Genomic DNA, 16,771 nt, shown 5'->3' with positions numbered 1-16,771 from the left:
TGGGTTTGTCTGCAGCCCAACAGCTCTCCACCTCTGCTGTGGACATCTCTTCCACAAACAAACTCAAGTGGCCACAGAGGAGATGTTGTGAGACACACACACATCTGTCTAAAATAAAGACCGGCTCATTCAGAGCTCCCTTGTTTGTGTGGGAACAAAATGTCTTTATATGGTGTCGTCACTGCATTCATCAAAGCAGTGCATAGTAGTGTTGCGTTTGACATCAAAATAGTTCTGCCAGACAAAAATGGAGCCACGGGAGACCCATTACATCCAACTAAACGTCAAACTTTCTCACATTAAAATGACAAAATGCCCATGTAGTCCACTTGTTCTAGTGGCATACATCAGCTGCTAACAGGAAAGGGAGGAAAAGCAGTAACACTACAATACGGAAAACATGAATCAGAATTACCATTAACTAACCAAGTAAAATACTTTTAATGCATTTATTAATCTTAGTTAACAACAATTTCAACATTTACTAATTCATTATTAAAATCCAAACTTCTATCTGTTAATATTATTTAATGGACCCGAGCTAACACTGAACATTGTTTTTACTGACAAACGTTAACAAAGATGAATAAATACTGTAACAAATGTATCACTCTATGTTAGGTAAGGTTAATTAATGCATTAACTAATGGGACCTTGTTTTAAAGTGTTACCAACAAAAAGGCTATAAAAACAGAAAAATGCTTTGTACCTTGTAATTGTGCATTTATTAATCTTTCTATTCCATAAACACTGACACTTCAACAGCAGATTTGGTTTAAAGAGAGCAATCCTCCAGGGCACTGTCACTATCTCTGTGAAGATGTCGATGAGATCAGTACGCATCAATCATATCCTGTTCATTTCCAAGAAAGAAGCGATTTCAAAAGAGAAGGGAAAAATACCCTCCCCATTGAAAACCCCAACAGTGGATTGTGAAAGAGTAGCCTATATTAGCATATAAAGACCAAGCACTGTAACCCTTTCCTAACTTGCTTAAGTGAGCAAATATAATAAGTAAAACACAACACAAAGCATTAATGAATAGTCTGCCACACATGGCAGTCTTAATATCTTAATATATAACAGAGACACAGCCATCCAGATGAGGGGAACCGAGAAAACAGCTGCCTCTGCTTCACCCGGTTAATACTCAGCTGATTTACGACTAATCCAACCTAACAACCCGTGCAGGGGGAGCCGCTTTCGACCGATAACGCTCACATAAGTGAAAATAAAGCAAGTCCACGGACTATTGTGCTGTTTATAGAGATAATGATGAAATGGAAGACTGCTTGTCGCGTTAGCATGCGTTTAGCATGAAGAGCCAGGCTGCTGCAACTCACCCCAGCAGAAGCTAGCAGGATAGTCGCTTAGCCTTCCGTACACACATTAGCGACAAAACACAGCGACGATAGCGTAACTAGAAGTATAAAACGATAATTAACCCAGCAACGATACAATTGAAACGACAGAGAAGCTCGTGTGTTTTACCTGTCAGCCGGATTTTGATGCTTGACCCGTTCCTTCGAGTCCCAGGATTCGACATCACTCCCACAAAATAACCACCAACTTTCTCTCAGGATGAACCCAAGACGCTCGCTGCAAGCGGATAGAAAACCGTATAAAAAAGCGCTACGCAAATACGTGGGCTGTACATGTGTTTCTAGGCGGTAAAACGATATTATTTCCGTCTGGCAAATCCCCTGTAGCTTTCAGACTTAACAACACAGGCTAACATTTTTTGAGCTCAACGGCGTTCTGACATCACGTTAGTACAGCTGTACGTGCACGTACTCGCGGCTGGGCGTGCGCGCTCTCGCGCTTCCGCCAGCATTTGTGACCATGGAGCACAAAACCAGCCATTAAAGGGTCCGTTTTTGGAAATTGAGATTTATACATCTTCTAAAAGCTCAATAGATACGCTTTCTATTGATGTATGGTCTGTTAGGAATTGACCATATCTGGCCGAGATACAACTATTTGTAATCAGGAATCTGAGGGTGCAAAAAAATTTTGTTGTTGAGAAAATCGCCTTTAAAGTTGTCCAAATTAGGTTCTTAGCAATGCATATTACTAATCAAAAATTAAGTTTTGTTATATTTACGGTAGGAATTTACAAAATATCTTCATGGAACATGATCTTTACTTAATATCCTAATGATTTTGGGCATAAAAGAAACTTTGATCATTTTGACCCATACAATGTATTTTTGGCTATTGCTACAAATATACCCCAGCGACTTGAGACTGCATTTGTGCTCCAGGATCACATTTGTGGTATGTGATGTAGACGGAGTTGAGATGTTGTCCAAAGCTAAATTACTTTATGAAAAATTGTATGTTGGCTGTTTTGCAGCGATGCCATCTAGAGTATTTGAATATTGTAGCAATAGCCAACAATACATTGTATGGGTCAAAATTATAGATTTTTATTTTATGCCAAAAATCATTAGGCTATTAAGTAAAGATCATGTTCCATGAAGATATTTTGTAAAATCCTACCGTAAATATAACAAAACTTAATTTTTGATTAGTAATATGCATTGCTAAGAACCTAATTTGGACAACTTTATAGGCGATTTTCTCAATATTTAGATTTTTTTGCATCCTCAGATTCCAGATTTTCAAATAGTTGAGTATCAGCCAAATATTGTCTATTGCCTATCCTATCAAACCATACATCAATGTATATGTATATATGATGTATAAATCTCATTTTCGAAAAATTGACCCTTATGTTTTGTGGTCCAGGGTCACATTTAATGTGAATTAAAGTGATGTCTAGGAAATCTGGAAAAATATAAGTAATGTTGTCATTTTGCAGCTTCCTGTAACATTTTACATTTAGTAGAGGTTGTTGTTTTGAGTTGTAATAAATTACCAGATGATGAATGTAGATGATTTACATTAAATTTGCATTATTCTGATTGCATTAATTGTGGCTCGGTAATTGTTGTGTGGTAGAAAGCAAACAAGGTTAGTCTGAGCAATAGGGGAAGGGATTGGATTTGAGGAGTTTAGCAACTGGAAACAATAGAGCCATTTAATAGTGTTGTGCAGAAGAAAAGCCAATCCACATAAACAGCAGGCTAATGAGGGAGGCAGGCCACACACTGGCCTTTTTCAGTCCGTCACCACTTTAATGAGCAGAGAGGCATTGTGCTTTTGGCATTATAATGAAATGTATTTGATCTGAAGACTCATTAAAAATGAAACAAATACATATTAATGCAATAATTAAATCAGTTCATTGTGTGGGATGCAACGTGGTTTAATGATGTCCAACCCAAAAAATGAAAATGTTGAATAAATAGTAATGTTATTGAGAACATCATGTAATTATGGCATGTCTTAAGACCGCAGATGACATGCACATATATTAATATCTCATAAGATATATTGCTCATTTTTACTGCTGGTAAATTAAAACTAATATATTGAAACAAATGGTTAATAATATATTGCATCAATGGGGTTCTCAATAATAATGCTATGAAGTAACAAAAAAAAATATTTTAGTTAAATTACAAGCTTTAGCTGTGGTAGTATTTTTGTGGTTTGGATTTTAGAAAGTGATTGCAACACTAGAGCTTAATTAAATGCCAGACATGAGCTGAGTACAGAGAAAGTCATTGAGGATTACTAACTACATTCACAACAAATGATATATGTGAGAAAGTTTTAGAATGTGATGCATATGATGTAAACTACTCCAAATATGAAAGAATGCAGACAGATTGTGGCTGGACCTTACTGACATAATTTACTCAATCAATTGCGATGATGTAGCTCACTTCTGCCACCTCTTGGTCATAATATGTTTATGATAAGTGTAGGATTTGATTGTTTGCCAACTGAAACAGTCTCTGAAAAATCTGTTAACTGAATTGATAAAGTAGGAAAGGAATTGAAAGAAACTGTGTGTGAATGAATGAATGAATTTAATTTATGAATTTAATTATATTTAAATCATGTAAAAATACATTCGCTGCGAGTCGTTTTCTGAAATTAAAAAAATGTATCAAGTATTAAAGTTCAATTTTAAACATTCTATAAAAGAGACGAAGAATGATTTTAGGTGCTATTCAAATATGCTGATAAAAATCCATACCTTGAGGTATTAATATACATAAACATGAGTCAAGGGAAAATGTGATGGGGTGGAACATTATAAAAGCAAATTGGCTGCTTCTTTCCCCGTTCTCTTGGTTGCGATCCATAAATTGATAGTAAATAGTAGAAAACATTAAATAAACAGTATTTTCTGTCTGTTGAGTGATAAACTTTGCAAATGAAAACTCAGAGTTTTATCCAAGTTATAAGTTAATGTGACTCTACAGATGGGAAAAACACTTCTATAATCGAAAAGTTTTAGTGTTAATATTTTTATCTATTTTTAAATAATTTAAATGGAATGTGTATGACTGGCTAATAGCTATATGGACATGTTAAAATGCACCATTGTTAGATGAAGATTGGTAGATTGTTACTCCTTTTTGCCTTTACAGCTACATTTTATAATTATTGGTGAATTTTTTCGTATCTCAATATTAAGAAGGTAAATTTAGCCATCTCAGAATATACCGCCTATAGTTTTGATAGCTAATTAATGTATGCAGTTGTCAGGAACATCCTCCGAGTATCCAGGGAGCAGCATATGTGTGTTCACAGCTTTGAGTTAGCAGCCTTAATGATCCCCTAATGTGTCCACACATGCTTGAAGTGGAATACTGCACCACCGCTCACACTGTGTGTGAGATAACAACACAACATAGCCACATTACAATCAGTAGACAAATCACAGACAAATGTTTTTCACTTGTTTATTCTTCCTACGTAAAAGCTGCTATAGTGTCACTAGCTGATGATGAGAACAATAAGGATTTCTGGTTCACAAAGACTTACATTTTACTTTTTACACACACACACACACACACATTTGTTTCTGTGAATTGTGGGGACTTTCCATAGACTTCTATTACTTTTAAAACCTACCCCTTACAGAAAACCTGTCTGCATTGTTACACTTTCAGATAAACATCATTTACTATTTTTAATTGTATCTCATTGATGGGATCAAAGGCCGGGACATTTGGTCCCCTCAATGTAGCATAAACAAGTACACACACACACACACACACACACATGTAAATGATACCATTAAAGTAAAAAAAAAAAAAATCAAATTATTTTTGGGCAACTCATCTGTTTTTTGTTTTTTTTTATCAAGGGAATTAGATTTCTGGATCTAGCAGGATTTAATTACTGATAACAATATCATGAATGCAGATCTAACAATTGTTTCTAATTAATTTAAAAACCATTCAATATTTTAGCAGTATTTAATCATTGACCAAATATAACGGTTTTTATTTTTATTTTATTTTTTTATTAACATCACCTAATTTTGTTCCATTTATACTGAAAACAAGTAATCACAGTTTGCAAATGGGGTAAGAAAAATAAATACAATCAATTATGCGACCTTATTTCTGAAGTAAATTTAGCAGATTTTAAGGATGGTACAATATTTTCGTAATCACCCACATGAGATTTCTAGGTGTAGGTCATGCTCTGTTTCTTTCATCCAACTGTGATTGCAGAAAGTGATTTTCACAAATTAATTCAAGTTAGATTCATGTTGATTAATAATATATACAAATTATAAAACCAGTTCTAAAACATTTATCCATTGTGTGTTATAAATAATACCTGCTCTGTGTTGAGAACAGCGATGAGCTTTAAAATATCACGAGAAACTGGTTCCAGCTAGACTGAGCAACACCAAAAAGGTCATCCAGTATTTTGTCAATGTAGGAGCCACTGGAGGGAAGCCAGCTTCAGATTTCAAGGCAAGCAAATGGTTTTGATGCCCTCTCTGTGGAACATCATGCCCTGTTCTATAAGCCGAGGGTTTACACCGAATCATTTACTCTACTTTACCCTGTCCTAAAGGCCATGGCAATGCTAAAACCACCAGGAACAACAGTCTTTTTCATCTCCTATATTCTCCTACCACAAAGGAAACAATGTACAAAACTTGCATGAGAGCAGCATACTCAATTCTTCTGAATCACCTTGTCCTTTTTATTCTAGGGGAAATTTATCTGAATTCACTTCTAAGCTGGTTGATGAAGACATTTGCGAGTCGACTGACTATTAATGTACTATTTGATCACCTTCAAAGCAGCTCTGTATGACACTCATCTTATCTTTGATGATTTACTCTGATGATGTAGCAACTTCCTAAACCCCAAAGCATGGTAGAAAGATCCAGAGGCCCATTTTGAGCTGATGCATTATGCTGGAACTATAAGTCTACATTTGAGAAAGAAAGATTTCCATGTTGTTGCTATAGATTCTCAGCCAAAGAATGTCCCATGTTGATTATATCAGCACATCCCAAGTGGTATATAACAAGCAGGATGGCTATGCAAAAACAAAGATCCACTGAATGAAACAGTGGTGGGCCTGTTGCAGCCCTCCATGGCTTTCTTGGCTCAGCTTTTCAAAGCAGAGGAAGCTCCAGGCGCAAAAAAAAAAAGAAGGAAAGAAAGAAAGGGGCTCTTCCAGACCATCTCAGCTTTCTATAGTGTACTGGACACCTATAAATATAACAAAATGCCTGAACTTCCTCACAAAACATACTCTTTTTTTAAAGTTGATATTTCCTTTGGACCCAACAGGAACAGCTGTATAAACTAATGACCACTCTGTGCACTGCACTGTGCCAAATGAGTTTAAACAATCAGGTAATTTATATCTGTTTTGTATTTCATTCTTTTTATTAAAGGAGTAGTTCACCCAAAATAGAAAATGTGCTTAAATTTACTCAACTTCAGGTCAAGATAGGTAGATTAGTTTTGGAACAGATTTGGAGAAATTTTGCATTAAGTCACTTGCTCACCAATGGATCCTCTGCAGTGAATGGGTGTCGTCAGGATGAGAGTCCAAATAGGATAGGATAGAGGACTTAATGGTTTAGAAGTGAATGTCTAATGATGAATGTCTTAATGATGGATTAATTAATGGACTGTAGTGGTGTGGAATCGTGGATTACTTTTGAATTATTGTGATGTTTTTATCAACTGATTGGACTCTCTTTCCGACAGCACCCATTCACTGCAGATGATCCTTTGGTGAGCAAATTATAGAACGCTACATTTTCTCCAAATCTGTTCTGGTGAAGAAACTCATGTGCATCTTGGATGGCCTGAGGATATCTGCTTCGTCATGCCTGGAGCTGATCCGTGCTGGTCGCTGAGGAAATACATCAACTTTGCGCTGTGGATCGCCGGATCGGCTTTCACCGTGGACGAAGCGGAGTCCAGCCCGGGGTCATCACATGTGGTTGCCGCAAGCCCTCCGGACGCTCCTTCGTCGAATCCGCCGGCCGTGCCTTTCTCAAGCCCGCCACCTCTGCTCACTCTAGCCCTCCAGCCGTTCCTCACTCTAGCCCCCGGCCTCTGCTCACTCTAGGCTGCCGCCGCTCACTCTAGCCCGCCGTGTGTGACGCTGTGTTTCGCTTTGAAAACGAAACTACTTTGTTTGGCTTTCCAAAAATGGACACGACTAGAAATCAGTGGTTAAGTTGTATTTACAACACTGTTCCAGAACACTTCAACCCAAATATTCAGATGTGTGCAGCACATTTTATGGAGGACTGTTTCCTGATCCTGGTAGAGTAGACTACAATGCCGGCTGTTCTGACTTAGAGACTGTAAGTAAGTTTTTTATATTTAAAGAGTTTTTATATTTTATATATTTAAAGCGAGTTTTTTGAGCAGTGTAGAGTAGTGCTTGTTGTTTGTCATTTCTCCGATCACAAATGCAGACATGGTTTTATGTTTACGCGGCGCGATGCAACACAACGCATAAATAATATTTAACACCTTGCTTTTCAGAACGATGAGCTTTGTAAAAATCGACACGTTTCAGAAAGGCGGGGCATAGAGGAGAAACAATAATGTACAGTATGTGGAAAATAATGTGTTTTTTTAACCTTAAACCGCATAAACACATTTCATTACACCAAATACACAAAATAATGTTATTTTTAGCAACATCATATGACCCTTTTAATATCCGTCATTATTGCATTTCCTTTTTTTTTCCTTCTATATTTCTAGTGCTCCCTTATTTTATTCTCTATATGAGTCTTTTTGTATATTGTGACCTCTGTAAAGCTTTTTGTAAACAAAACATTTTAAAATATGCTATATAATTCAGGTTTTAATTATTTACATATAAGTTATAGTCTTTAAATTCCCTGAATATAACACATACTGATATGTTAACCAATGCACTTCCATCAAGCAGCATAGTTTGTTATTATTTCAATATACGCTCTAATGTTTACCAGGTGTTTGTGATGCATTCCTAATCCTGCACCTGGCAACTGATGTAAGGGCATCCTAGAGGGAATCTGCATTTGCCCGAAAGGCTGTTCTAGTTTAAGTATAAGCTGTTCCTGTAAAACAGTAGCTCTTTTTCATAAGACACGCAAAAATGACAAGACAGAAACAGCACATAAAATCCATACAGTATACTTAAAGGTTTAATCTAAACACCTCGTCTCTCACTACTTCAGAAATGGATTCACTGCCATTCAGCGAAATGTGAGAAGATTCCTGAAGCTCAAATAATGTGGCAAAACATACTTCTGAAGTCATTAATTTGTTTTCCTTTTTTTATTAATTTATATCTTTTCTAGTCCTTTCTATCCTGCAGTGTTTTATTTTCAGGTTAAAATTTTGCTCCACATGGCTCACCAACAGAGCAAGATGAAGGCCTAAAGAGGTAAGCTGTTCTGGAGAAATCAAGAAAAATGGTAGAGAAGATCAAAGAACTTGAAAAATTGATTACTGTTTCAAAAGAAAAAGGTGATTCAGCCCTGGCCTCAGCAACCGTGTCTGAATGTGGTTTTCATTTCTAATTAAAATGAACTGCATTTTTACATTCTTAGGAACTAAATATGTTTGCAGATGGTGAGAAGTACTGTAACCAGCTGACCAAGCAGAAAATCAGCATGAAAGAACCGATATCCAGGGTATGAAAGAGATGTTAAAGGAGGACAAGAATGTTGCCAATGCTTAAAGTGCTCAAAACTAATGGACCTGAGAAGAGACTTGGAAGGATGGGAGTCGATTCTGGCAAAGTCAGAATAGGATAAACAGGTGAAAGCAATCAAATATTTTACTAAAATATGGTTGTAAATTCCCCACACAGAGGTCATGCAGCACAGACTTGGAAGATCTCAGCATTAAATTGAAGAAGATAATAGCTGCTTTTTTGGGGGGGTACCAGTAGAATATATTTTTTATGAATGTGATTAAAATACTTAGATTTCAGTTCCATGCAGAGCGACTATTAAAAAATGGAGTCTGAAATGTGAGGAGCTGCAGACAGACCTTGAAAGCTATCAGAAGGAATGCCATTTCTAGATATACAAGCTCAGGATTGCTTATGAGGAGTTCCTTGATCATCTGGAATCTGTTAGAAAAGATAAAAAGTAATTTCTGGTATTGCAGGCTCTCAGAGAATTTTTAAAACTCCTTATACAAACATCAATTAGTATCAGTGACAACTGAACTAAATGTTCAAACTAGTGCTTTCAAATGATTAATCGTGATTAAATCACACCCAAAATCAAAGTTTTTGTTTACATAATATATGTGTGTGTACTATGTATATTTATTATGTGTATATAGATACACACACATACAGTATATATTTTGAAAATACATGTATTTACATGTATATATTTATATAATTTATATTATATATAAATATATTTATTATATAAACAGCATATTTTACAGAAATATATACATGCATGTGTGTGTATTTATATGTACATAATAAATATACACAGAACACACACATATATTATGTAAACAAAAACTTTGATTTTGGATTAATCGCAATTAATCGTTTGACAGCACTAGTTCAAACACACGGATATGAGTTTCTAATCACATTTTTATCTTCAAAAAATATGGGTTTTTTTCAACATCAGTGTAACCTTTTTTTCCCCCAAAACTGCAGAAGGAAGAAACATCAGAGTACAATAGATTTCCTCTAAGCTAGCCTGGAGGAAGAGGTCAGAGGTCATGCTGAAGCTCAGAGGACTAATGCTGCCTTCACGTGCTATCGGAAATTTCCTAATTCCTATTTATGAAGTCGTGATTACAAGCTTGTCGTATTCATGTGCTTTAATGTCGGAAATAATAAAATGTAGCATCCCATTGGTTGACTATCATAAACATTCACCACGCCACACATGCAGTTTGCTGACAATTCTGGAATTTTGGTAAAATACATGCTTATTTCACTGCTTATAAAACATACAATATGCTTCGAATGATCGTTCATATCTAGCCTATAAATACACTACTTTAGCGACAAGACAAAGGGATGTATTTGTTGTGAGAACAGCATTGACAGCAGCAATGGTTGTCCCCTCCACCATGTTTAAAGACATGACCCGCCCAACTCGGAAACTCTGGTATCAAAATTATTTCCGAATTTCCCAGAAGTAAATACGACTTGAGAGGCGTTCACGTCTAATTTCCGATTAGGAAACTCGTATTTACGATAATTCCGATAGCACGTGAAGGCAGCTTAAGAAGAAAATGGATTCAGACTTGAATAAAATGGAGATGCAGCAGGACAATGGCACCAAAAACAATGGTTGACCTTCAAGAGACTGTAAGAGCAGATCTAAGCTCATCAGAATTATAATTTTTTTTAATCAACTTTGGTCCCACTTGAGTATGAAATTGAGATTTGTATGAACAGGGAGCTATTTAGCCTCGAACCAGACGGTGACTGAAATCAAGGATGTGTGCAGTGGGTTGGAAGCCTCTAAACCTGCCAGGAAACTTGTTGAGCAAGAGCTGGTGGACACCACTGAGTGTCATAATAAGCTCAATGTGTAGGTATATGCCAGCCTCAGACAGTTGTGGATAAATGTTTAAAAATGTGAAAAGTGCATCCTTTTTTCTTGTTTTTGACCCGTGTGAAAGAGGAAATGGGAAATGGACAGCTCATTGAGGTAGCAAACAGGATGCAGAATCTTAATTTGACATTTGAATTTAACAAAGTAGTATTAAAATGGAAATGGAATGCAATTTAAATTTATGTTTGAAATGCCAGCTGTAGAAATCGGTATTTAATTTACAGACGTTTTGAAGTTTGGGGTCGGTAAGGTTTTTTTTCAAAATGCATTTGAAGGTTCTTATGCTCATCAAAGCTGCATTTATTTGATCAAAAATGTGATGTCAAAGCTGTATTTTCAGCTTCATTACTCCAGTCTCCAGTGTCACATGATCCTTCAGAAATCATTCTAACATGCTGATTTGCTGCTCAAGAAATGTTTCTTCTTAGTTGTGCTGCTTCTTAAGTTCAAAAGAACAGCATTTATTTGAAATATAAATCGTTTGTAACAATATAAATGTCTTTACTTTCCCTTTTTATCAATTTGATGCAGAATGAAAGTTTTAATTTATTAAAAAAATTTACTGACCACAAGCTTTTCAATGGTAGTGTAGCCTATGCATATATGTAACATTTAAAATGCTGCCCAGCATATGCTGACAACTAATTTGGCCTTTACAGACGTTTTGAAGTTTGGGGTCGGTAAGGTTTTTTTTCAAAATGAATTTGAAGGTTCTTATGCTCATCAAAGCTGCATTTATTTGATCAAAAATGTGATGTCAAAGCTGTATTTTCAGCTTCATTACTCCAGTCTCCAGTGTCACATGATCCTTCAGAAATCATTCTAACATGCTGATTTGCTGCTCAAGAAATGTTTCTTCTTAGTTGTGCTGCTTCTTAAGTTCAAAAGAACAGCATTTATTTGAAATATAAATCGTTTGTAACAATATAAATGTCTTTACTTTCCCTTTTTATCAATTTGATGCAGAATGAAAGTTTTAATTTATTAAAAAAAATTTACTGACCACAAGCTTTTCAATGGTAGTGTAGCCTATGCATATATGTAACATTTAAAATGCTGCCCAGCATCTGCTGACAACTAATTTGGCCTTGAATATACTGTAGAATTATCAAAGTGGCAGAATTCATCCCACATGAATCAAAGTCAGGGAGAGCAATGTACAAGAAAAGGACTATTAAGATCTTTCGAACAAAAAATGTCAAGAAAACCACACTATGATATTGCACAGATATATTAAAGGGATAGTTCACCCAAAAAATGTTTTATTCTGTCATTAATTACTCACCCTCATGTTGATCCATACCCCTAAGACCTTCTCTCATCTTCAAAACACAAAATAAGATATTTTTGATGAAGTCTGAGAGCTCTCAGACCCTCCATAGACAGCAATGCAACTGAAATGTTCCCAGGTCTAGAAACGTAGCAAGGACATGGGTAAAATAGTGTTCTGAAGATGAACGAAGGTCTTGTGGGTTTGGATCAACATGACAGTGAGTAATCCATGATAGAATTTTCATTTTGGGTGAACTGTCCCTTTAAGGGCTATAATACAATAAAACGATCAATCTTATCCCGCCTAAGATCAAAATCAATCTTATCCCGCCTAAGATCAAAATCTGCACAGCCCTTTGAACCGTGGCCTGCTCATACAGTGCCAGCCCTCACTATTTGTCTTCTGAAAACTGAATGACTTGCGCTGTGAGTGCACACGGACACGCCCACCATTTGCCCTGCGTACGCATGCGCGCTGAGCTGCGTGCCATTTCCTGGATTCCTTGACAGGCCCAAATCAGGGAGTGAGAAGAGAGCAGCCGGAGTGAATTCGTGTCGACTGTCCAGAGTCCGCGAATTCAAGTCCGTCTACCAGGTGAACACCCGAGAGCCAACATCCTTGCGAACATTTCTTCAAGAAGCGGAGCATCGGTTCAGGTAAATGAGGCCCGTGTCATGCCTTTTTCCGACAGCAGGGAGCGGACTGAGCCGGCATCTTGAGCAAGGCCTTCCTTATCCTCAAATCTAACCGACCGCGAACATTTCTGTAAATTCACTCGCGTTATAACAGTGTTCACGGTTGTATAAGGTAATAAGACCTTTATCTTTAAACCCGGAGTCACTTTTCCGGCTTTCTGCGTAATGTTTACTGGCATGTACTCTGTTTTCGCGTTAGCTGTCGGCTAATGTAGCAGGCAACAGAAGCCTGTGGCATCAGATATTGATGATCCGCCTCACCCACGCCCTGAAACCGGGAACTGGCAGCCGTCATCTGGTTTTGCCGGTTGAACAAGTAATTTTTGCTTTAGTATATGATTACAGACAAAAAAACTGTGCAGATTTAGTTGTGGACATAACACTGATGTATGTGATTTAGACCCGGCTTGCCAGTTTGTCAGTGCTGGTTTTCATCGTTTCTGACACGAATTAAGCTATTTATCAACTAAATCCAGAGTGCATTATTATCCACGACTGCGAGTTTGATACTTTAAAAAAAAAAGTAAACTCAAAATAAGAATGTAACTAACATAAGTATGTAAATTAACATGCGTTTCAAACTAAATGTGTTAAGATAGTTCCTATACGTGTTCTCTAGAAGTAAAATAGGGAGTGGAGCGCGACTCATATCCGTTTGCTACTTTGAGTCTGAAAATGATTGGTAGGGCACAGTTGATATGTTGGGCTACACTGATTGATTTATCGCTGAAGTCTTATAACTGTATATATAATTTTTTACATTTTTTTTAGGTGGGTTAGTAAACACATCAAGAAGCCCATCCGTTCAACTGTCCTCAGTTTAGACTGGCATCCAAATAATGTGCTTCTGGCAGCTGGGTCATGTGACTTCAAATGCAGGTGAGTCTGCATATTGAAGCTTGTTAACCCTTAATGCAAATGTCAAAAATAAACTTTTTGTTAGTGCTCTGAATCATATTTGCATGTTTATTTCTTAGGGTATTCTCTGCATACATCAAGGAGGTGGATGAGAAACCAGCTCCAACCCCATGGGGGTCCAAGATGCCCTTTGGGCAGGTGATGTCAGAGTTTGGCGGGGCAGGAAGTGGAGGATGGGTTCACAGCGTCTGTTTCTCAGCCAGTGGGAACAGACTGGCTTGGGTCAGCCATGACAGCACCGTCACTGTAGTGGACCCCACAATAAGCTCAACGTGAGTATTGGAAATGGTTGGTGTGTTTAGAAAAAAAAAAACTGTTATGATTTGTCGATAAGAGACTTTTTGTAATACATCATGCTTGTTAATGACTAGAGATAGACCGATATATCGATTTACAGGTATTTTGCCTGATATTTAAGCATTTTACAATAATCGGATATCGGTTTTGTAATATCGGATTCACCGATAAATGCCGCCATCTTGTGGATGTTTTGAGAATTGCGTGCAGGATCACCATTTCAGCGCATCTGAGGGGAAACAAGACAACAACGGCGTGCACGGGTACTTGATTTACTGTAGTTAGTAAATTTTATTTAACATAACAGCCATTAATGCACAAATTAGATGTATTATATAAATGCCTGATATGCAGTCATAGACAAACCGTGCTGTCAGCAGGCATTTCATAATCTAGAAGGACAAAACCATTATTAGTAATTCTGATATAACATGCCAGTTGAGAAATGCAATAAAATACGATGTTTTGTTTGTTATATTCCAATATTCCAGAGAATATTTTTCAGTCAATTAACATTATCCATTTAATTATTCTTGACTCTAGCTATTAAACAGCTTATAAACCTACTAAAACTGTAGTTTAAAATGAAGTTGATATGACTCCTGTCCTTTATTTATTTTCTCCATTTGAAAACATTAGACATTCTACATTTATTTTGCTTATTGTTAATATTAGTGTTGCTGCTTATGCTTTAAATAAAATGTTTTTTTATTGTTGTAATGTGAAGATTAAATTTAACATGAAAGACTGTTAATTTTCAACACTTTTTTTAAGATGACTGGAAGGAGGAAAAACTCAGTCATTTATTTACTTTATAACAGTAAATAAATATCGGTTCCGCATATCGGTTATCGGGCACATAAACATGCAAATAATTGGTATCGGTTATAAAATATCAGTATCGATTGATCACTATTAATGACTAATAGCACACTTTTGTTTTGCAGGCCAAGCCAGTTGAAGACAGAATATCTTGCTCTTCTGAGTGTGACTTTTGTTTCTGAGAACAACATTGTGGCAGCAGTAAGAGCTTTTACTTTTTTTATTGGTTGAAACGTTTTTTTTTGTGCTGTACTTTAGAGGCCATTGCCTTTTTTCAGGACCTAATGTAGAGTTTTTTTTCCATCAGGGTCACGATTGCTGCCCTATGCTGTTCAGTTTTGATGATGGTGGAAACTTGACCTTCATATCCAAGTTGGACATTCCAAAGCAGAGCATCCAGCGCAACATTTCTGCCATGGAACGCTTCCGCAACATGGATAAGAGGGCCACCACTGAGGACCGCAATAGCACCCTAGAAACCCTGCATCAGAACAGCATCACGTAGGGCGAAAATTATATATACACTACCAAATTGTAAATTTCGTGGTTAGTAAGACTTTTTTTTTTAATTGAAGAAATTAATTCAATTAATCAAAAATGACAAAGACATTTACAATGTTGCAAAAGATTTCTATTTCAAATAAATACTGTTCTTTTGAACTTTCTATTCATCAAAAAATCCTGGTTTCCACAAATATATTAAGCAGCACAAAATAAGAAATGTTACTTAACCTGCAAATCAGCATATTAGAATAATTTCTGAAGGATCATGTGGCACTGAAGACTGGAGTAATGACTGCTAAAAATTCAGCTTTGCCATCAGAAGAATACATTATTTTAAAACATTAAAAGTTTCACAGTATTACTGTCTTTTTTTTACTGTATTGATCAAATAAATGCAGCCTTTGTGAGCATAAGAGACTTTAAAAAATATTTAAAGTCTTACTGACCCCTAACTTTGCATATAAATTATCATCATTATTATAAATATTGTGCTATAACTTTTCTTTTTAACTTTGTAGCCAAGTGTCTATATATGAAGGAGACAAAAGAGATTGTCGCAAATTCTGCACTACAGGAATTGACGGAGCAATGACCATATGGGATTTCAAGGTTTGCATTTAATATTTTCGAAATTACACCAAACTTTTCATGCCAGTTTAACTTGCTTCTGTTTTATTCCTTGGTTAACTAGAACTATGACCATGTTTACTCTTTCCACAGACCTTAGAGTCTTCAATCCAAGGCCTGCGGATCATGTAAAGCTTACACGAACTAGCATGACACAGCACAAGCAATGCAGCTCGAAGACTAACGAGGAGATTTCCGATAACACTTCTGAAGGTTTTTAAGTAAAAGAAAAGAAAAAAAAAAAGCACTGAGCAGTGGTGTGAACTGATGTATGACACTCTTAAAAAAGGAAAAACACTAATGGAAAAAGGGGTTAGGATCTTTGTTTGTTTTTTTTAAGAAGAAAAAAAATCTATGCCAAAGCTGGCACCCCAGCAGTGTGTGATGGTTGATCAAAATGTTCTGGGTCTCCAGGGGAACCGGAAAGGAGTTAAATTAAAAGGAGAATTTTATGTAAATGATCTGCTAGAAATAAATGACGTATACTACACAACATTTGCAAATGTCGTCTCTTTCTGTTTGATTCAATGCCTTTGTCACTGACAGGAAACATCTAGGCTTTCAAATGCTACTAGATACACACAGCTCTCAGATTGCAACCCAAGTTTGGGTTATACCGTTTTTTTATGTAACAGTTCCTGTAAATTATTAGTGCACATAAAGATTCCAATAAGT

General features: G+C 36.4%; 1 protein-coding gene across 1 annotated transcript; it reads left to right on the top strand.

Moving 5' to 3' along the window:
• Positions 1-10,842: 10,842 nt before the first annotated feature.
• On the top strand, positions 10,843-16,589 carry LOC107581764 (actin-related protein 2/3 complex subunit 1A-like). Its single transcript, XM_016267414.1, has 8 exons — positions 10,843-10,855; positions 13,559-13,610; positions 13,700-13,807; positions 13,906-14,118; positions 15,091-15,166; positions 15,273-15,466; positions 15,988-16,078; positions 16,190-16,589. The coding sequence occupies exons 1-8, from the start codon at positions 10,843-10,845 to the stop codon at positions 16,226-16,228; spliced, it is 786 nt and encodes a 261-aa protein (XP_016122900.1). The 3' UTR covers positions 16,229-16,589.
• The last annotated feature ends 182 nt before the right edge of the window (positions 16,590-16,771 follow it).

This window comes from Sinocyclocheilus grahami, unplaced genomic scaffold, assembly GCF_001515645.1.
Source record: "Sinocyclocheilus grahami isolate Dianchi unplaced genomic scaffold, SAMN03320097.WGS_v1.1 scaffold37.1, whole genome shotgun sequence".
In the NCBI taxonomy this organism is placed as follows: domain Eukaryota; kingdom Metazoa; phylum Chordata; class Actinopteri; order Cypriniformes; family Cyprinidae; genus Sinocyclocheilus; species Sinocyclocheilus grahami.
Note: the sequence above shows the minus strand (reverse complement) of the source record. Positions and strands in the feature narration are given on the sequence as shown.

Excerpts from the sequence above, each read along its gene's own strand:
- LOC107581764 (XM_016267414.1), top strand. Across the intron at positions 14,119-15,090 it reads GACCCCACAATAAGCTCAAC|GCCAAGCCAGTTGAAGACAG; the intron begins GTGAGTATTGGA and ends TTTGTTTTGCAG. Across the intron at positions 15,467-15,987 it reads CTGCATCAGAACAGCATCAC|CCAAGTGTCTATATATGAAG; the intron begins GTAGGGCGAAAA and ends TTAACTTTGTAG.